At 42.8% G+C, this 19899-nt stretch overlaps 4 protein-coding genes and 1 long non-coding RNA gene across 7 annotated transcripts; 1 reads left to right on the forward strand and 4 right to left on the reverse strand.

Annotated features, from left to right (window-relative positions):
- Positions 1 to 80: 80 nt before the first annotated feature.
- LOC115764092 (anosmin-1) lies at positions 81 to 7733 on the reverse strand. The gene is made up of 7 exons (XM_030706945.1): positions 7442 to 7733; positions 2683 to 3303; positions 2497 to 2615; positions 2238 to 2434; positions 1046 to 1428; positions 849 to 915; positions 81 to 275 (listed from the first exon to the last, which is right to left on the reverse strand). Exons 2-7 carry the CDS (start codon positions 3264 to 3266, stop codon positions 99 to 101), a joined length of 1527 nt encoding a protein of 508 aa, XP_030562805.1. The 5' UTR covers positions 3267 to 3303; positions 7442 to 7733; the 3' UTR covers positions 81 to 98.
- LOC115764094 lies at positions 148 to 627 on the forward strand. The gene is made up of 3 exons (XR_004017999.1): positions 148 to 230; positions 287 to 428; positions 476 to 627. It is a non-coding gene; the product is annotated as an uncharacterized LOC115764094 (long non-coding RNA).
- A 409-nt stretch (positions 7734 to 8142) lies between the features above and the next one.
- Positions 8143 to 11990, reverse strand: LOC115764106 (NPC intracellular cholesterol transporter 2). 3 transcript variants are annotated; one of them, XM_030706959.1, is made up of 5 exons: positions 11612 to 11990; positions 10775 to 10783; positions 9311 to 9418; positions 8411 to 8580; positions 8143 to 8354 (listed from the first exon to the last, which is right to left on the reverse strand). In XM_030706959.1, exons 1-5 carry the CDS (start codon positions 11754 to 11756, stop codon positions 8268 to 8270), a joined length of 519 nt encoding a protein of 172 aa, XP_030562819.1. In that variant the 5' UTR covers positions 11757 to 11990; the 3' UTR covers positions 8143 to 8267. The 3 variants fall into 3 exon arrangements, with proteins under 3 accessions (XP_030562819.1, XP_030562820.1, XP_030562821.1); XM_030706960.1 differs by having other exon boundaries at positions 10775 to 10780; positions 11612 to 11989; XM_030706961.1 differs by lacking the exon at positions 10775 to 10783 and having other exon boundaries at positions 11612 to 11980.
- Positions 11991 to 12215: 225 nt separating this feature from the next.
- On the reverse strand, positions 12216 to 14813 carry LOC115764105 (exocyst complex component 5). Its single transcript, XM_030706957.1, has 6 exons — positions 14740 to 14813; positions 13771 to 14675; positions 13126 to 13713; positions 12882 to 13071; positions 12506 to 12823; positions 12216 to 12443 (listed from the first exon to the last, which is right to left on the reverse strand). Exons 1-6 carry the CDS (start codon positions 14770 to 14772, stop codon positions 12345 to 12347), a joined length of 2133 nt encoding a protein of 710 aa, XP_030562817.1. The 5' UTR covers positions 14773 to 14813; the 3' UTR covers positions 12216 to 12344.
- A 515-nt stretch (positions 14814 to 15328) lies between these two features.
- Positions 15329 to 19845, reverse strand: LOC115764067 (hamartin). The gene is made up of 7 exons (XM_030706915.1): positions 19714 to 19845; positions 19228 to 19629; positions 18909 to 19165; positions 16547 to 18842; positions 16330 to 16487; positions 16139 to 16268; positions 15329 to 16078 (listed from the first exon to the last, which is right to left on the reverse strand). Exons 2-7 carry the CDS (start codon positions 19319 to 19321, stop codon positions 15669 to 15671), a joined length of 3345 nt encoding a protein of 1114 aa, XP_030562775.1. The 5' UTR covers positions 19322 to 19629; positions 19714 to 19845; the 3' UTR covers positions 15329 to 15668.
- Between the last annotated feature and the right edge of the window lie 54 nt (positions 19846 to 19899).

Genomic DNA, 19899 nt, shown 5'->3' on the forward strand with positions numbered 1-19899 from the left:
GTTAAGTCCGTACATACAAAATTATTTACAAGCTAAGTTTAATCTCATGGTCCACTGGCCGACTGCCTACTCGACGCATCCACCACCACGGAGCCGGGTTAGTCGCTGCATTTGATTTGCATTTTGGGAAAACGTTGGCGAAAGTTCTCGCACTTGGGCGTTGTGAAGGTGAACGCATTCCTCGTGTCCTCCAGCACGGAGTTCGGACTGGATCTCAGCGCCTTCAGCACGTACGTTGTGTTATATTTCAATTTGCTAAACTCCAGCGAATCCTTCTGTAATCAAGCACACATAATGGGGCACATGAGATAGAATCTTTAAGCCGGGCTTTAACTGAATGTGAACCCGCAATTCCAGCCCTGTTCCTTTTAACCCTGGATAATTTTATTGTGTGACGCAAAGAACAATTTCTCTACGTTCTCTGGATGGTAAGTTATTAACTTTCAAGCAACCTTTTTTCACGACTTTTCCACAGCTGCGGGTGGAATGCCCCGCCTTAGATCGCGACTATTCCACAGTTGCGGGTGGAATGCTTCGAAATCCCGCCTAAGATTGCATTTTCATCACTGAAGTATTGATCGCCAATCAGTCTATCAATCAATCAAATTATCCATGAAATGAATTCATTAAACTTTTCAGTCTTGAAACATATTGTTTGCGAAATCTGTGAAATTCACGACTGCAATTGGATTTGAGTAGCCTATGAACCACGTACGTGGCGTCTCGCACGCAAACGTGTTTCACGTGTCGAATGAAACCCAAATCCAATTGACCAAATGACAAATGATTTCTGTAATGATTCGAGGGGCACGAACCGAGCTCGTGGCATGTGGCCGCGTTGTACTCACTTTGACACGGATGGCGCTGAATTCGCGGTGCTCGCATTTCGTTTCTTGGGGGCACAGCTCGAAGACTCTGCAATGCAAAATAATACAATTCCGGCGAATTGTTTATAAACAATCAAATAACATGAATAACATGTGTAAAACACAGTGGGGGGGGGGGGGGGGGGGGTGGGGAGGGGAGGGAGGGGACTGGCACTTACTTCTCCTTGTGTGGCTGGAATCCCAAAATTTGCACAATCATGCCAAATTTCCGGTTCAAACGGAAACGTACATCATAGGAGGAGGCATTGCCCAGCTCCGCGGGCGTCTTTGCCCGCCCAACCTCATTAATGGAGCTCACAGCTGGCGTCGAGCTGATCTCCTCCGCGACGGCGGCTGCGTGGCCGTGATGGTACTTGTGCCTGACATGGTGGCTGCTGCAATCGAGCGGAGCTGCATACGGTTCGTCCAACTGAAGCGTCGTGTTGTATAACAACGCCGTCTGCTCCGATTTCAGGCGCCGCAGCCCAATTATGGACATGGCCTGCACTTGTATATAGTACGAGGAGTTGGGACGCAGTTTCTTGATCTCGAACTGATGCGTCTGCAAATGAGTTTGATATTGATTAATCTGTGCCATGCTCCCAATTGTTTTATGATTACACGAAATCTTCTATCTTCGGCACGCCGAAGATTTAATACACTTGCAGGCCCAACCTTTTCATAACGCTCCAAGTGGTATGCCTGGTGCTAAGAAGCACAGGGAAAATAGTTAATGCCGAGTTTGGTTAAGATATCTTGAAGAACAAAAAAGTTTTCCATACAACTTAATTTTCGACCGAATGTTCCTATGGTAGCTATATGATATAGTGGTCCGATGTTGATAGGATTTGGCATAAATGTAAGGAACGTTAATTAACTTATAAATGGCGAGTTTCGTCAAGAAATCTTGATCAACAAAAAAGTTTTCCATACAACAACTTAATTTTCGACCGATCGTTCCTATGGCAGCTATATGATATAGTGGTCCGATGTTGATGGGATTTTGCAAATATATGAGGAGCATAGTAAAACTAATAAATGCCGAGTATGGTCAAGATATCTTGAAAAACAAAAAAGTTTTCTATGCAAGAACCTACTTTGGTTTCGACATATGGTCTGCTTTCAACAGAATGAAGCACTTCTGCAAAGTTTCGACGATAGCCTTAAAGCTGAGAGAATAGATCGCATAGAAACAGACAGACGGACTTGGCTATATCGACTCGGCTGTTGATTCTTGATCAGTGTTCAGATCATATATACTTTATGAGGTCGGAAATGTCTCCTTCTTTAGGCAACTTTAGTCGGAGTTTTAGCTAAATATTTATTTAATTAGTTTATTTTAATTAGTTAATTAGTTGGTTTAACACTTACATCCCTGACATAGGCAAAGAGAGTGAAGATGTGCTGATCCGTGCTGCTCACGTAGAGCGACCAGGTGATTTTATATTTTTCCACTGGCAGATTGGACTTGGACGGACACCAGACCACCTTGACGCTCACGGAGCGCCGTCCGTCGTAGTGCTTGGAGGTGACACGCACATCGTTGGGCGCCTTGGGCGGCTTGGGATCTGAAATGCAGAGCTGGGCTATTGAGCTGGTCAAGATTAGGACGGCGACAAGCTGCACTTACTGCTGGCCAGGGTAAAGGCGTGCGAGGGCTGCGAGTAGCCGCGGAATCCGTAGGCATTCACCGCCGCAACGCGCACCTGATACCAGCGACCGGGTCGTATGTTAAAGAAGATATCCATGCTATGGTCAAAAATATGTTTGCATGTTAGATTTGCGGCATCGATATAACCGTGGCGTGAGTACCTACAATTTGCTGGGTCCGTCGCGCGTCTCCAGTATCTTCTCGACCTGCTGCGACTGCCACATGCCCAGCTTGCGCGGCGTAAAGATGCGCCCGATATGCGAGCGCACCTCCACATGGAAGTAGCAGGGCAGGAGCGACAGCTCAATGGTCAGCTCCACCTTGTGGCTGCGCGGCAGCTTGTAGCGCAGGATCTTTGGTATGGGCGGCAGCTGGCTGGCGTTGCGCACGCCCAGCGGCTCGGCGCAGACGGGGCCGCACGCGGAGGCGCAGCACTTTTGCACCTCGACGCAGTCGTGGTCGTAGACACAGTTGTCCAGACAGGAGAGACGCGCCTGCCGCGCGAGCAGCGTGCTGCTCGGACAGCTGCCGGCTCGGGGCGCACGCAACAGCTCCAATTTGCACTGGTCCAGGCAACGCTGGACTGTGGCTGGGGTGTTGTTCTCGCAATTGGCCAGGCACTGCAGCTCCGTGATCTTCTCCTTGATGTCGGTGCTGTCGCGCTGGCGTTGATGCATCGCTGCGTTGCTCGCATTCGAGGCACGGCTGCCCAGCAGGGCCAGCGCCAGCGCCAACAAGATCGGCAGCATCTCAAACTCTCGGGTGGCTCGAGCACCTGATGCCAATCTGTAATGAATGTATGCCAGATAATCAGCTCTCCATCTCCATCTCCAGCTTCAGCTCTCGCTTGGGCTTAACGCATTCCGTGCATTCATAATTAACAGCATTTATGCATGTTGATTATGCTGAAGGATCGCTCGAACCGGTTTATTCCATTTCGCCTGACCAACTAACTAATCATTCTGCGCATTTCTGCCCCGCCCCGCCCCTCCCGCCTGCTCTCAACTCCAAGTGGCAGCAATGAAAATGCAAAAATACATAAATGTATCTCAAGTGCTTGACAGGACTTCAAAGCGCGCATCACGGTGCGTGCCACGAACGCACCGCTCAGTTAGACGAACTACAAAAGTTTCCAATACCGACTGCCATGATACCCTAGCTAAGTCAAAACAATTTGTATTCTGATGTGCTTTGAACAATATTAAATGCTTATTTCTTTTAAAATGATTTTCTACTTTTCTTGCAAATTCTACGGTAATTTTCCTGAGAAAGGTTGCAAAATAAGTTTAATTTTTCTATTACCAAAAGAAATGCACACAATATTTATTAAAGTAATACATTAAATCTTGAAAAAATTAAAGAAAATATTCAAATGTTCAACTATAATAATTCCTATTTTCCAAAGAAAGCAAACATTTTCTAAAAACATGTTCTATTTAAGTACAAAACTCTCTCGCAAACTGGAACACTTTAGTTCTGGAGTTGATTCGAAAAAATTCGAAATTCTAGAAAGTCCTTATATATTGAAATACATGAAATATTTAAGCAAAATAATGCAAACAATGTTTCATAGTATAATAATAAGTGCTTCTTCTTAATTCTGTCTGTCAAAAATATATATACTCGCAACTTATTAATCTCAATAATAATAATGATAATAGTAAGAAAGCAAGGACTATTGTTTAAGGACAACAGATTGAAACGGTTGATTTGAGTGCTTATACAATTATTTATTTAATGTTTGATATTTCAGTTATTAAAAGTGTCACAGATTTATAGTCACGTAAACAAAGCGTAGCCTCATTTGATATGTTACATTTGAATGTAGCTAAATGACATACACATATGTATGTATAAGCTGTCATTCCTGGTACTGGACAGTTGCGCATTGCTCCGGCTAAACGGCATTCCTCTGTTTGCGCGGAATTGACTGCTAAGCCAACCTTTTAAATTGGCATGCAGCTTGCCAACCCCACATAGGGTATTTAGCACGCAAATGGGAAACTAATGTTTTATGGCTTGGTCGATGCTGCCCCAACTGTGTGTGCGTGTGTGTGTGCATGTTTGTGTGTGCGTGTGAATGTGAAGCAAAGAAAATAAAATAAAGATGAATGTGCACATGCAAGTGGATGTCACCAGATTCACAAGCACAAGCACACACACACACACACACACACACACACACACACACACACACACACACACACACACACACACATGCACACACTCGTAGAGCAGCAGCCAGCATATAGCCGGGACGGAGATCTCATCACAGAAGCCCAGCCAGCCAGGCAGCCGGCAGATGCCGCACATGCCAAGACGATACAGATACAGACACTCTGGGCACTCTGGCGGGCCAAGGAACGGGAACAGCAGCAGCAAACGCAACAGAACAAACGGCGCGACACTAGACGAGGAGCGGCAGGGGGCGGAAGGGGGAGCGAACGCAGACGCAACAGAGGGACATTAAGCGACAAATGAATGTGCGACGATCGGCGGCAACAACAACAACAACAACAACAACAACAACAACAAGAATAAGCACAGCGCTGATGACAACAAGATGAAATGCAGCAAGTTCCGCGGAACGCAAAATTTGCAACAAAATTGGGCAGTAAATCGGGCAAAAGCAGCGCTGTCATATGGAATGGCAGTCGCAGTCGCTGTCGCCGTCGCCGTCGCAGCCAGGATGGCTGACTGGCTGTCTGCCTGGCTGGCTGCCGCTGCGTAGTGGCAATTAATTGCTTTTAACGATTCAAAAATTCAAAATTATCTTTTTATGCTGCGCACACACATAGCAGAGCACACACACGCACACACTTACACGCGCGCGCACGCACACATGCACGCGCGCGCACACACACACACACGCCTTAGGCAGCGAAGCTAAACGATCCGGATCGATTTCGTTGACGTCGCTGCTGCTGCTGCTATGATAAATCGTTGGTGGTAGTTGGCTTTTGTTAAGGTCTGCGTTCTTCGGAGCTTAGCACAATAGCGCTTCGGGCCCGAGGCTGAGCCACTGACTGCGATTGCGACTGCGGCTGCGACTGCGACTGCGACTCTGGAGCTGGCGACAATGGCCGGGCAGCGAAGCATCAACAACAGTGTGTAATATGATGCAAATCGTTTAACACTTTGACCAACAACCAGCAACAACAGTAGCAACAACAACAGCAACAACAACAACATCGTCATCGCATTGTTGCTGCTGCTCAAGTGCACTGGCAGCCGCACATAAAAAGTTTTTACGTTAAAGTAAACGCAAGAAGAGCAAAGTAAACTGCCAAACGGGGAGGCTGGAATCGTCATTAATCTTGCGCATGCCACGACGATCGGATGCTCTACAATTGCGCCACTATACAAACTAGTTGGATATGAACATTTTCAACACTATGTAGAGTTTTATAATTAAGACTATCATTAAATAACATAACATTATGTTTGTTTGGTTTGAAAATATAATATTATAACCTAAATATTACCTAAATTATATAATAAACTATAGCTCTGCAATATAGTTTAACAAACTGCCTAGAACAAATTCTTTGTGTGCCTATTTAAATTTTCAACATGTTCTCAGCTCACAAATTACTATATTTAACTTTAGGAGGAGCTATTATATATGTGCAATTAGTTTAAATTAATTAAATATCCTACAAATTTCCTATTTTTGGGTTAGAGTTTTATATCAATAAATATTATTATGATTTTTTTTTAGTTTAAAACACACAAAATTACGCAAATTATTTTGAGAAATTCTTAAAAATTGTGTGCTTATCTAATTTTGTAAATAACTATATTTAACTTTAGCAGCAACTATATATAAATGTGCTATAAGATTAAATACAGCTCCAATTTATAGAGTAATTATAGCAATTATTTGCAATTAACAGAAATCAATTCGGAAATATGCTTAATATATGATTCAGAAGATTTAAGATACGAGTTTAGAAACTAATTTCGCTCGTTAGTAAGCATATTTTGGGATTTCTCTATCTTAATTTCAATTCAATTTAGGGAAAAGAAGTATTAACGTGTTATGTCTGTTTGAATTCGACAAAAATCCTGCGTCTTAGTTGTGTATGATGTATGCCCCACAATATATCCTAAAATGTTTGATAGGTAAATGTTTGCATTTCATCTTAGTTTAAGAATGTAAAGAAATTATATATAAAATACATTTAACATTTTTTACATTCCTATTTAAATTTATATTATAGTATTTCTTATATTATTATTTTCATACTATAAACCAAAAATTATTCTTGCTGTTATCTCAAGAGTCTTGAGTCAAGACTTTATGTCTAATTAAATAATTAATTAATTCGTGGGAAAATTACGGCACATTTGTATCTAAATGTTAATAAAAAAAATGTCAATCTAATGTACACTATATGATTTTCAACTCCTAAATTTGTATAGCTTGAAGCTAACTCGTGAATCATTTTGAGTCCGAAATTTTCTATTAACAATTACAAGAAAATAGAATCAGTTGAAGCTTCTCACATTACGCTAATTTGTCATTGGAAGTATGAAGCGATCCGATCTGAAATTTCAGGCCAGCATTTGCGGACAACAAAAAAGATCTCCAATTCCAATTCTGGGCTAATTTTGCAGTCGCTAGCAAAGTTCAGGTTCAGGGAATTGGATGCGGTTACTTCCGATGCAAAGGGTATGGCGCTGACGACTTTGCCACGCCAAGTGTAGCTTGTATGGCCGGTGCGGCGTTGCATGTCACCATGGCATCCCCATCTTCGGCTGCCCGCAGCTGCCCCGGCCCACATAGCTACCCCTACCGCACCGTTTGCCGCAATTAGCACGAAGGCAATCTCATTTTACGCCGACCAAATTGCGCAAATGGCAAGCAAACGAGCCGAGCCGAGCAGGGCCGGGCAGAGCATTTTGTTTTTGTTGTACTTACACTTGACGCACAATGAACGAAATGCCGCTGGCAACCACCACCCCAAGGAGTGGACGCAGAATTTAGCACTTGGTCTCAAAACGCCAACAATCTGGCAACACCCTGTGTACAGCACAATTGGCGAGAGGCTTCTTCCTGTGATCGATCGCGCGCGCGTTTATTATTTAATTAAGTTTCGATTTTATCTGTTCGCTTTTGCACTTCTCGACTGCGACTGCGACTGCAATTGCGGACGCGGACGCGGCTACTGCTTCTGCGTGTTGCGACCGACGTGTTGCACCCACAAAGACTGACTGACACACTGAGCGAACGACCAATTGCATTGCATCTGGATGCTGAACATAGTTTGTGCGCTCGGCCCCACTCGCTCGCTCGGCTGCTCGGCAGCTCGTTTGCGCTCGATTTTTTATGTTCGGCTCTCGCGGCGCTCGTGAAAGCGTGTGGCTGGCGCTCATGCTCCCAAATGCGTCGCTGCTTCGTGTGCCGCTAGCAGCGCAGCAGTGCCAAAAACAAAAGATCGCATTATTTATGTTTCGCTCTGCTCCTTCGCTGTTGTCTTCTTCTTCCTCCTGCAGCGCCCATTCATTCAGAGTTTCATTAAAGGATGCATAAGTATGTGTGTGTGTGTGTGTGTGGGTGTATGTACTTGTTGTTGCCCTACTAATGTTTCCATTGTTGTTGTTTTTGCATGCACCAATTATTTTATTGTATTTCACATAAGTAGCATAAATTCTTCTGCTTAATCTGCGTCACACATATTTACATTCGCACTTATGCACTGTATATATATTTGTCTGTCTGTTTGTGTGTGTGTGTGTACATATGTTTATGTTGTAATTACAACGGGCACCTCAAAGCATATGAGATTTTGATTTTTTTCATCTTTGGCCTCCCAGAGCATGCTGCCCTTCATCTGCAACCAAAGCAGTGGTGAGTAAAGGAAGAGATAAATATTCGAATGAAACTCACCACAGGCAATGTTGGATTCACATAGATGTTGGCCCAATAGCTTTTACTATCATTCACGTTCAATATGCAGTTGTGGTCGCCATCGCAAGGATCGGGAGATATGGCCGCTTCAGTCTTGACATAGGTGAAGACCCAGCGTACCTCGTGCTTCAGAAAGGAAACACCATTGCCTGCAATAAAAAACATTAGACATTAACATTAGATCAGGATATACGTATATTTTCTACACAATTAGATAACAGTTAACTTAACAGAATTTAAAATTCTGTACGACGAAGTAGAGGGAGAGAGAGAGAAAGAGAGAGAGAGTTAACATTTTTCCATTTTACTAAGAAACGCAAATATTAATTGACTTGGTACTTTAGATTTCACATTATAGATCGCAAAATAAATTAAGGTACTTGAGTGTTTATCAGCTTCTGGTCTCAGAGTTCTATTGGGCCTGTGTGCAGTACGCTGGAATTATTTGCTGAATAATCAAAACACAGTAAAGCTCTATGTGGTCTATTTATATATTCAAAATCAATAATATCGCTAACCCAAATTGCATTGGGCAAACACACACACACACACATACATACTTACTTATCTATATGTATATGCATGTATTGCACATTTGTACATGGGTATTATTTTGATTTACACGCCCATTTGATCAATTATTTTTATGACATGCATAACAGCACTTTATCGCCGTCTTCGTCGATTCACACGATTACCTTCCCCCCCCTCCTCCTCCTCCTCGCCACATCAGCTACCGTTAGGTACTACAGTTACTTCCCCCACATGCGTATCTTCGCCCTCGCTAAGCTATTTCTGTTTCCGAGTACTGCGCGATTTGGCGAGAGAGCTTATAAAAGAATTTAAATGCATGATCCCCCGTTATCAGCAAATATTTACCGTTATCATCGAAGAGCACCGTAACCTTAACAGTGGAATCGCGAGCCATAGAACAGGGCACCTTCGTACAGCTCTCAATGTTCAGGTAGTTCACATGATATAGGGAACCTGCAAAATCCACAAGATTAATAATATATACATGAATACATATATGCGAATGCATTCCTTAGAGAAATATACAATATTATTCAACTAGTCTATATGTATTTGTTGTTATATAAAAGGCGAGTTTTGGATGGAACTTATTTACAAGTACGTGCATTCCGTGCATACTAAACGCTTCGTTGCCAACATTATAAGATATTGGGGCCAAAACGAATGCGACGCCATTTTGTGATGGATATGTAAAATGAAATCAAACAGAAAACTTATCTCGGACGTAGAGTAGATAAAATACTCCTGAAAGATGAAGGATTCGAGAAGGATATTCGAGATTCTGTCGTACTAACTCTGAAAACAGCTACAAATATGAAGAAGAAACTTATTAAAATTGAGGAAACGTGGAAAAGTGGACTGAATTACTGTAAATATTGGAAATATTTTGCGACTTAGGGCAAATTTTTACTGCTTTTTAACAGTATATATAAGATATAATTGGAATTAAAGTTTTAACAAATATTCATAATAATGTTTCAATATGGTAAAGCAAAAATAATCGAGCTCTTCTCCTTGCTTCTCAAATGTATTGTCGAAGTCAAAAAGAAGTCTCTGTAAACTATTTTTCATTTAAACAAAAAGGACTCAAATATTATATGTATATGTGCTCAAAAATGTGTCCTTGAATTCGTTACACATTTTTCTTGAGGTATATATAATTAATAATTAATAAGTATATATCTAATTAAGCCAAGAGATTTAATGGACTGGCATTGCTTGCCGCTACATTTTCGAAAATCCCATAAAAGTATAGTATTCATCTATAAATGTCTATAATACGTCTGGTCATCATTTATAAGACAAATAAAAAGTGTAAAGTAATGATGATTTATTAGACTTTGTCTAACGTTATAAAATGATTAGTTTTTTATGAATTATGATTATTTATTATGATTAAAATCAATAACAAAAAAAACCAAAACCTGTTTCATTTTTTTTTCTTCTATTTGTGAATGGGAAACTTTTGCAATAAAAAATTGACACTGATTAATGTCGTAATTCTTGCATATCAGCATAGACGATAGACGTCTTAACTATTCCAAAATGTTGTGGCTATATTTAAATTATAAAAATTAACAAAAAAAAAAAAAGATTGAAGATTATAAACAATGAAAAGAAATGAGTAATTATTAAAGAAGGCGATTCCGGGCATATTATAATACAAAAAGATATAAATATTGTTTGATAAATGCAGAAAGCTTGTTTTGCAGCATAGGCAAAGCATTTCGTAGATAATATGTACAATTATATTTACTTAATATTTAAACATATTATATGTACATGCTGCGATTTCTATTCAATACTCACTTGAGCCTGCTATTTAAAATAAAGTTGATACCGTTTTTGCCAATGTGTCCAAGAAAATCGAGTATAATTAATATTAAAAGGAAATTTGATCAGCTTCAATCGACTTAAAACCTTATTGTGGATATATATTTTGTAGCTCAAAACAAAGAAAGGTTTCAATATAGAATCAGATTGTTATAAATATTGTATAACATTTCCTAATAATAACAATAATAATAATAATAATAATAATACTGATAATAATAATAATAATAATAATACTGATAATAATAATAATAATTATTATTACAATGATAATAACAATGATAATAATAAAAATAATAATAATAATACTGATAATAATGTAATAATAGTAATACAGATAATAATAATAATAAAAACAATAATAATAATAATACTGATAATAACAACAACAATAATAATAATAATAATAATTATAACAATGATAATAATAAAAGTAATTATAACAATGATAATAGTAAAAATAATAATAAGAATATAATACTGATAATAATGTACTAATAATAATACAGATAATAATAATAATAACAACAATAATAATAATAATAATAATAATAATAATAATAATAATGATAATAATAATAATAATACTGATAATAACAACAACAATAATAATAATAATAATTATACCAATGATAATAACAATAATAAAATAATAATAATAATAATAATAATAACAACAACAATAATAATAGTAATAATAATAATAAAAAATAATATTCTACCATATCTTTCAATATCAATAACAATATTCATTCCCGGATTGAGCTCAACGAGGATTGTATCCGCCTGGCGAAGGAACACCTAAGTACTCACCGCAATCCTCAAAAGGTAGCGAGCGCAAGGACAACAGCTTCTTATAGGCATCATTTCTGCTGATCCTCATGGCATTGGCGGCCGATTCGTGGACAACACAAATGGCCCAGAGAATTTTCAAGTAGTAAACAAAATAGCCGCGCATGGCCAAAAACCGTTTGTGGCAACAGATCGCGGCACAATTTTCGCACAAAAAATTTCGGATGTGATTGTAACAAAGGTAAACGATAATGCTGGGCTACTTTTTTTTTTGGTTAATCTAACACGCGACAAATAGTACTCTGATACGTTTGGCTTCACAGCTAGCTGGTGACTGACGTAAAGGCACGAGCTACTGGCCAACTTGTGGCAGTTGGTAGCGTTTAACTGGCGGTATCTGCAATTCGGGAATCGTCATTAAATTCAATTGTAAATAAATAATTTGTGTATACTTAGGCAATAAACTTTGATTTATTGGCTGTGAACGAGCTGTCGACTGATTAAATTCGATCCGTTTCGGAGCCGTTCCCATAGTATTTGGGACATGACGAGAGCTACAACTAATGAAAAATGAGCAATGATGGCTGATGAATAGATAAAAATATATCAAGCACTTGAGTTTAATTGAAAACTGAAGCATGTACTTTGTTACTTGATCATGTTTACGTTTATATAAATAAATACACAAAAAGTAAATTGATTGGGACAAATTTGGGAATGTGACTCAGCAGCGGATTCGCGTCTGCCAATTGTGCTATTCGATGATCCCCTTCAGATAGTTTGTATTCTTAATGACACGAAAATCGGTGCGCAGTTGGATGAATTGCCGCACCACCGACTTGTCCAGATAGTTCTGTGCCAATAAAGAGCGAAACTGTTTGAAACGATCGTCTATAAATATCACATATCACCTACCAGAGTATCGCCTGTGCACACCTCTTGAAGGTTTTGTGGCTTCACCAATAGCAAGTTGCACAGAGCGTGTAGTATATCAAAGAGCTGAGTCACCAATGGACTCTCCAGCTCACGTATACACTTTCTGTACTCGTTCACATCGCAAATGGCGCACATGGCGCCCGCCGTATTGAATTGCATTGTCTGCAAATGGTCGTAGATGATGCGATGGAGTCGGGTTCCGAACTCTGTCAGCACGTTTTGCAGATTTTCGCCATCCACGCACTTCTTTATCTGCACAATAACTGGCTGCAGACTCTGCACAACTTGAAGGCACGCCTGTGAAAGAATAGCTCATGGTATTATGTGCGTAGGATCATGGAGATCAAATTCTTACAGCCGATGAGATAGTATCTACATCTGTTTCGGGCTTGTAGTCCGTTTTCTTCTGCTCGTACTGCAGATAGACCTTGACCCAGCCAATTACTGCGCTTATCGAGCGATCCAGACCCTGATCCAGTTTCGTTTCAATTTGTTCCATCAATATGCGCTTCTTAAACACATAATCCGAGTATTTTGGTGTGTTGCTGCAAATGCAAATAATTTGTACAATTCTCAATTAGATTAACTTGTATTCGTACCTAACGCAGGGTATAACTGAGGAATTGCACAATTTATCCAGCAAATGCACAATGATATTGGTCTTTTGCACCACATCGAAGAAATACAGCTGGGGAAATACTTTGCCCTCCGCCAATGGCACCGCCTGCAGACCCAACTCCAAGGCATAGTCGACATGCTCGTGCATGAGAAACCGTAACAATATATCATTCAACTTGATCGCATTGCCGGGCAGCTCCGCCTCGCTGGAGAGCAATCGGCAACGCTTGAGGGATGCCTTTGCCTCTTGCAGCATATTGATGGCCAGCTCCTCTGATAGAAACGTCTCCCCACCATAATCCTCAATGACAGCTATGTTAATGTTGGCTCGCGTTGCAATGAGCACCTCCATGTTGCGCCGAAAACCTTTTGTGGTCTGTGTCTTCTGATGCTTCTTGCTCGCATAAAACTTCTCCAGCTCCGACGAGCACTTGGCCGTCAGGCATTTGAGCTCAATTTCAGCATAGCCCGCAAGGTTCTTCATGAAGATTTGTTGTGTGAGCTTGTGGAGCAGATCATCATCGATGGTGGACATGTAGACTTGTAGATCGCTGGACAGTTTTAAGGTGCTGAAAATATTACGATATTGAATATTGAATGCAATCTATAAATAAGCTCCGTCTTACCGTGAGTAGAGCTCATAGAGCGTGCGTAGATACTTCTCCTCGTCCTTTTTATCGTCCAACTTGGTCATGGCATACTGATGCAGTTTCAATTGATAGATATTTAGAATAAACTTGGACATGACCTGCTGCGGATTGGCGAAGACCTTCTTGATTATCTCATAGTGATGCTTGCACATGGGCACTATGCCAATGAATATATCCTTGCCGCTATACGGCTGCATTTGGCTCTGCTCGATATAGGCATCCACACACTGCGTGTAGCCCTTGAATTGGGATAGGATCTGGGCCAGCGACTTCATGCGCTCGATATCCTCGCTCTTTTGTGCCGCGGCGAACTCTTCGATCAGTCGGCGCTCGACTTCATCGTATTTCTTTTCAATTTTCCGCTTGGACTCGGCAAAGTTGCCCGGCGGCAGGTCCTGTGAAATTGCGTACAGCTTCTGTATAACATCCGCTGCTTCGTTTAAGCGCAGCGGATCGGTGAATACATCATTGACTATGACGGGCCCGGCCATTAGGAATTCGGACATGTAGCTGAGCAATTTTTGTGCCTCCACCGAACGACTACGCGGCGTATTCACATTCTCCAACTGCTCACCCAAATGCATTATCTTGCCAGCCACAGAGTTGATCTTCTCGTCCAGCTGGCCAAACCAATCGATGGCCGTTTGGTGTCGTTCTTGCAGCTTCGAAATTTTCTTGGCATGCGAATCCTGCTCCTGGTGCAGGGATTCCTCGAGGCGTTCGCACTTGCTTTGCTGCTTCTCCTGCAGAATTTTCAAATCCTTAATCGTTTGTATGAATGTGTCGTGCAATGCCACAGGATTGAAATCCTCGCTGTTCTGCAGCTCATTGTTGGTGCGCCAGGTCAGACGTTCAATAAATTCGCCTACCTCGAAGGGCTCCTAATTTTGGTGGGATCGAATTATATGCTGTTTGTAGTGCGTGTTGCCTTTGGTCTATGCATACCTGTTCAAATTCCTCCATATATTGCGACAACATAATTTTTTTGTTTTCGAGGCGTTTTTCGCTGATTGTTGAGTTGTTCTTCCTCTTGCTACGTTTAGTACAGAAAACAGCTGTTGGCGCTGACAACTTTTCGCACAGCTGGCAACGCCGAACATCTGTTGCGCGCAAGCGAAATTTGAATTTTGCGCCTTTGTCTCTCCCAGCTTTTTATAGAGTTGCCAGCAGCGGAAAATGTTTAACCTATTTATGTTGGACAACTTTTCGCACAGTTGGCAATGGCGACATCTGTTGCGCACAAGCGAAATTTGAATTTTGTGCCTTTGGCTCTCCCAGCTTTTAATAGAGTTGTCAGCAGCAGGCTATGTTTAACTTATTTATGTTGGTACTGCCGCAAAATGTTGTGCTCAAATTCCATTCAAATTTCGCGCCAATGTTACATAATGTCGAGATTCATTGAACAAATTAAATTAGTCGAAGACAAAAACTAGTTTTTAACATGTTTATTGTTAAATCAATATGCACTTGAAATATTTTTATTTAAATGTTTCATCATATCAAAACCTATTTTCGTTTTATTACTTTTTTTTTTTTTTTGTACAATTTTATACGACAAAACACATTGCAATGTGCCAACAAGTTAAAATTTCAAACGTTTATAATCGTTATATATATAATTATTGCGCGGACTCTGCGTTTTATTAAACTTTAGTTGCAGTTTTTTAAACTGAATGCGAAAAACCCTGAACAATTCGTTTCATATTCCGACATTAATTTTTTTTGGTAGTGGAGACGAAAAAAGAAGAGATATTTGTAGCTATTTTTGATGCATATTTAATTTATAGTTGATGCTTGTCCTTTCCGACGACCATATCTTTCTGTTTATATAATTGACAGCCTTGTGTACTTTCTGTTCTGTTTGCATCAAGTTCCTACTGCTGACTCTGCGCTGGCTGCTGCTCCTGCTGCTGTTGCAAATGTAAATGTGGATGTGGATGTGGCTGTGGGTGGGTATGTTGTGTGTGATTTGATGTCGTAGGCAGGTCCAATTCTTGCGGCAATGCTGCCGTCGCTGTCGTCTGCATAATGTTTATAGCGCTAGCAGTGCCTGCCGACGTGGCCAAGTCAATTGCCGGCATGCGCGCATTGTCTTCGTACAAGCTCGTGCCCGTGCCGGAGCCTGTGCCGCCGGCCATGCTGTTTAGAACATCCGGCATCGAAGGCGGCTCGAGCAACTGTTGAAGATTTTTTAGCTCCGTGGAGCGCAGGCTAGCTGAGAGACTTTCACTAGATGCCAGCGACGTGGAGAGCGGCGAGTTGCGCTCCATGGACGAAGCGATGTCTGCAAACACAAACTTGGTCAATAAACGAGAAATGGGAATTATTGATATCAAGTGCTCACCAGTACGGTCGGTGTCCGGCGAGCAAGTGGCGTGGCCCACTGCGCTCTGTGGCTGCTGCATCGACAGCATGAGCTTCTCCTCCATTTGTACAATGATCTTCTTTTGAATGTCGTATTTTTTGTTCACCGACTGGAAGGAGGTCATATTGTATATTCGCTTAACTCTGGCTTCATCATTTATTACAGCTTACCTTAAACATTTCCTCGTATTCATCCTTGACGGTGCGCAGCAAACGCTTCTGCTCGGTGATGACCTTCTCGCTGTTGACCAACTGAGCCTGTTGTTCGCTGATTTTGTGCCTGGTGCTTTCGAGCAGAGATGTCTTCTCATCCAAGTTGTGCTTTAGCTCTGTGGGCGAAATAACGATCGGTTAGGTACACTTTCTATGCCTTTTTTTTGAAACCTACCCTTTAGCTCTGCATTGTAGCTCTCTTGAAGCAGCTGCAGCTCCTCGTCGCGCGCACGAAAGTTATCAATTTCGGCCAGTCGATCCCGACAACGCACCTGCACCTCGCCCATGATAATAAACTCTGCCTCCAAGCGCGCCAGCTCCTGCTTGCATTGCAGTCCCATGTCCGCTTGCTGTTGGGCACGTTGCAGCTCCGTGCTCATGGTGAAGATTTGACCGCGCAGAAACTCCACCTCGTAGTTGATCTCCTTGCGCTGCTGCATCTCGGAGCTGAGACGCGTTTGCAGATCATCATTTGCCTGCCGCAGACATTTATTCTGCTCCAGTTCGTGCTGATATTTGGACTTAAGGTCGGCCAGCTCCAGGTTGTAGTTGTTTTGTCGCTCATTCGACTGCCGAATAGCCGAGTCCATTTTCAGGGCCAGATCGCGGTTCTTCACAACAAAGTTCTTAAGCTGTTCATGCAAACGATCCCGCTCCATTTCCAGACTACGCTTGTCACGACTGCGTCCCATCAGGCGGCGATTGCGCTCCGCGTGAATGCTGCGTCGATAGCGCTCGTACAGAAGCTGCAAGCACGTCAGATGGTATTGCTCCTGCAGGGACGAGACAGTGAGATTGGATGTTGCATCGGAACTATCCTTGGCGTGTACGGAGCGCATTATGTACTGATCGAGTATGTCCTGCGGGTACAATTGACTTCTTTCGTACTTATTGCGCTGCTCCTTGCACTCGAGCAACAGCTCAACGAGCCAATTCTCGTACCGTGATGGCACCATCTCTATTGTCTGCACCTCCTGCGACTTGCATGCAATCCCGGTCGCAATTTTCGCTGTTACCATGGTCAGCATGCGGCCGCTACGCTGCAGTCGGCTGCCGGCCAGCCCAGTCTTTTGTGTTTGCACGCAATTCCCATTGCCATTATTCTGCGGCAGCGTCGGGCAATCGGTTTCGTCATCATCTTCATGCTGCAGGCCGGCTAGAGCCGAGCACGATTTGGTGCGTCGTATTTGCCTGTCCTCCGGCGCGCTGTTTAATGCTGCCCGCTTGGACGCTGTGCTGCCAGGCCAGCCGCTGGTATTGCTGCTCTCGTTGCAGCTAACCATGCGATTTCGTCGCCTGAAGCCCTTGACCAGCTGATGCATGGACCGGCTGGTGGGCATGTGTAGGCCCCCATCGCTGCATAGGCTGCGATCCGTTTCGTTGCAGTCGCCGCAAACGGTGCCCCTTAGTTCCTTGGTGTCCCAGGTGTGCAGCGTCGCCTGCACAGCATTCGGACCGGTCGGGCAAAGAGTAGCCGTGAGCATTGTATCTCTGAGCTCTGGAAGCTCACCTTGCTGCATTTTATTGATGTCAGGAAAGTGGAACTGGCTTTGCTGATCCTTGCGCATGGGCGAAGATGGTTGGCTGCTACCAAATATCGCGCGCACCGCATGTGAGTTGGGCAGCTGCTGCTGCTGCTGCTGTTGGTGTTGCTTAAAGTCGCGCAAATCTTTCAATGGTGTTGTCTCCGGCGTAGCCTCGACAGCTGCCTCCGGCGGCGAAGAGCCTGTCGCAACAAGCAGCTGCGCGCTGCTGCTGGACGGCAAAATAAACGGCGGCGTCGGCGTCAAGGGTATAGCAGTGCTGCCGGTAGCAGCGGCTATTTCGTTATGTGGACTCCAGATCGGTGTGTTGCCGCTCTCGGCCAGCGCCGACTCAAAGCGTCGAACAGGTGCGCCAATTAGCTGCTGTGCACTTAGCTGATTGCTAATATTGTTGTGCTGATCGCTGTAAGAGTTGGTCGAAGTCATGCGACTAAAGCTGGGCGTGCTGCAGGGATAGGCGGAGTTGATGTCCTCGTTTGTGGAATCGGGATGCAGCACGGGCAGCGACAAGTGTGCACACTCCATGACCACATCGTGTGGTTCCATTTCCTTCCAACGGGCGTTGCTCACCTCTGTTTCAATGGTGGCCGTCAAGAGCATCGGATGCACGCGCACCGTGTCCAGCAATGGTTTAATCGTATGTTGGAAGATGCCGCCCTTGTCCTTCTTGATGAATTCCGACAGATAGCTGAGGAAATTGCACGGATACATGCCATACAGGCGATGAAAGAGCATTTGCAAGCCCAATTGCAAGTGGACCAGCTTCTCATCCGGCAGCCTATTCACGTTTTGCGATTTCCATGAGGCCAAATGTCCAAACACGTCAAACAGATCGTTCAACAGGTTCGGCACAGAGTTCGGTATTATGGGCAACAGCGTAATTATGCACAGCAGCGCGCTCATCAACGGCACAATATCTTTCTCGTGCTAAATGGACAATATTAGTAAAAGATTAGGGGCATATAAAGATGAAGATTCGGGCTAATCACTCACCATGAGCAGCTTGAATACGCTCTTTATGAGGCGATGCTTCTCGATTTTGTGCAACCAGGTGGGATGGCGTCGCACAATGAAACAGAAGACATTTAGCGCCTGCACGCGAAACTGTTGCTGCTTGAGCCAGTCGTCCAGGCGATCAAATATGTAGCCATCGTGTGGAGGCTGTGCCTTTACCAGCACTTCCATGATGCGCATTGAGCCCGTATTGATGTAGTAGTCCAGCATGTAACGCACTGGCCATTGTTCCTTATCTATGGGTTGGGAGTTGGGAAATGCAAATAGTATCTTAAATGATAAATTGGCGATAACTCACTTTGGGTGAAAAGTTCAACAAGTTTTTTCTTTGCCTCTTCATTCTCGTGCGTTTGATTCGACTCCAAACCGTTAATGATCCTCTCGAAGTCCATTTTGAGTGCTTTAGTTAATTAGAGTCGAAACAGTGGACAGCATGTGCTGTTGCTTGATTGATTTTTCAGCATGAGCTCTCCTTACTGCACTGCCACCTGCCGCCGCCGCCTCAGTTCTCTCTCTCCCCTTCAGCTGTGGCTGAACGTTGGCAAGCGTTGTGGTTGTGGCCACCACTCCAAGAACTTTGTAGCCGTCGTCGTCGTCGTTGCTGTCGTCGTTGAAGTTTTCGTGGTCTCTTGGTCGTGTTTTTTCTGTTTTCTGCGCTGCGTGTGCTTTTTGCTCTCTTCTTCGTCGTTGTTGTTGTCAACTGATTTACAAAATTTGCATCACATTTTGCCACAAGTGTGTTTGCTGTGTGTTGTCCATTGGCCAATGAAATTGTTCTACTTACCTCTGCTAGTTTCATCTTCTTCACATGTTTTCTTTAAGAGGTTAATTCGCGTTTTTTTCTACATTGGCTTTGCAGTAAGGTTCATCATTTTCATGTTCTTCCAGTGGAGCCCACTTCGCCTTCGTGCTATTTTGATTTATCGTAAGTACATTAAATATCGGAACTAAACGTGTCCTATCGATAATG

The sequence above is a fragment of the Drosophila novamexicana genome, unplaced genomic scaffold (assembly GCF_003285875.2).
Source record: "Drosophila novamexicana strain 15010-1031.04,08,12 unplaced genomic scaffold, DnovRS2.1 tig00000817-arrow-arrow-pilon, whole genome shotgun sequence".
Lineage (NCBI taxonomy): Eukaryota > Metazoa > Arthropoda > Insecta > Diptera > Drosophilidae > Drosophila > Drosophila novamexicana.

Bases quoted from the DNA above. Each gene is read 5' to 3' on its own strand.
- LOC115764092 (XM_030706945.1), bottom strand. From the start codon at position 3,266: ATGCTGCCGATCTTGTTGGCGCTGGCGCTGGCCCTGCTGGGCAGCCGT. The intron at 2,616-2,682 runs GTAGGTACTCAC...TTTTGACCATAG, and splicing joins CGCGACGGACCCAGCAAATT to CATGGATATCTTCTTTAACA. The intron at 916-1,045 runs GTAAGTGCCAGT...TTTGCATTGCAG, and splicing joins TTCCAGCCACACAAGGAGAA to AGTCTTCGAGCTGTGCCCCC.
- LOC115764106 (XM_030706959.1), bottom strand. From the start codon at position 11,756: ATGCGCGGCTATTTTGTTTACTACTTGAAAATTCTCTGGGCCATTTGT. The intron at 8,581-9,310 runs GTAAATATTTGC...TTTTTATTGCAG, and splicing joins GGTGCTCTTCGATGATAACG to GCAATGGTGTTTCCTTTCTG. The intron at 8,355-8,410 runs GTGAGTTTCATT...CTTTGGTTGCAG, and splicing joins TGAATCCAACATTGCCTGTG to ATGAAGGGCAGCATGCTCTG.
- LOC115764105 (XM_030706957.1), bottom strand. From the start codon at position 14,772: ATGTTGTCGCAATATATGGAGGAATTTGAACAG. The intron at 13,072-13,125 runs GTACGAATACAA...TTGCATTTGCAG, and splicing joins TCAGTTATACCCTGCGTTAG to CAACACACCAAAATACTCGG. The intron at 12,444-12,505 runs GTAGGTGATATG...TTATTGGCACAG, and splicing joins TGTGCACAGGCGATACTCTG to AACTATCTGGACAAGTCGGT.
- LOC115764067 (XM_030706915.1), bottom strand. From the start codon at position 19,321: ATGGACTTCGAGAGGATCATTAACGGTTTGGAGTCGAATCAAACGCAC. The intron at 19,166-19,227 runs GTGAGTTATCGC...CCCAACCCATAG, and splicing joins TGTTGAACTTTTCACCCAAA to ATAAGGAACAATGGCCAGTG. The intron at 16,488-16,546 runs GTAGGTTTCAAA...TTTCGCCCACAG, and splicing joins CTACAATGCAGAGCTAAAGG to AGCTAAAGCACAACTTGGAT.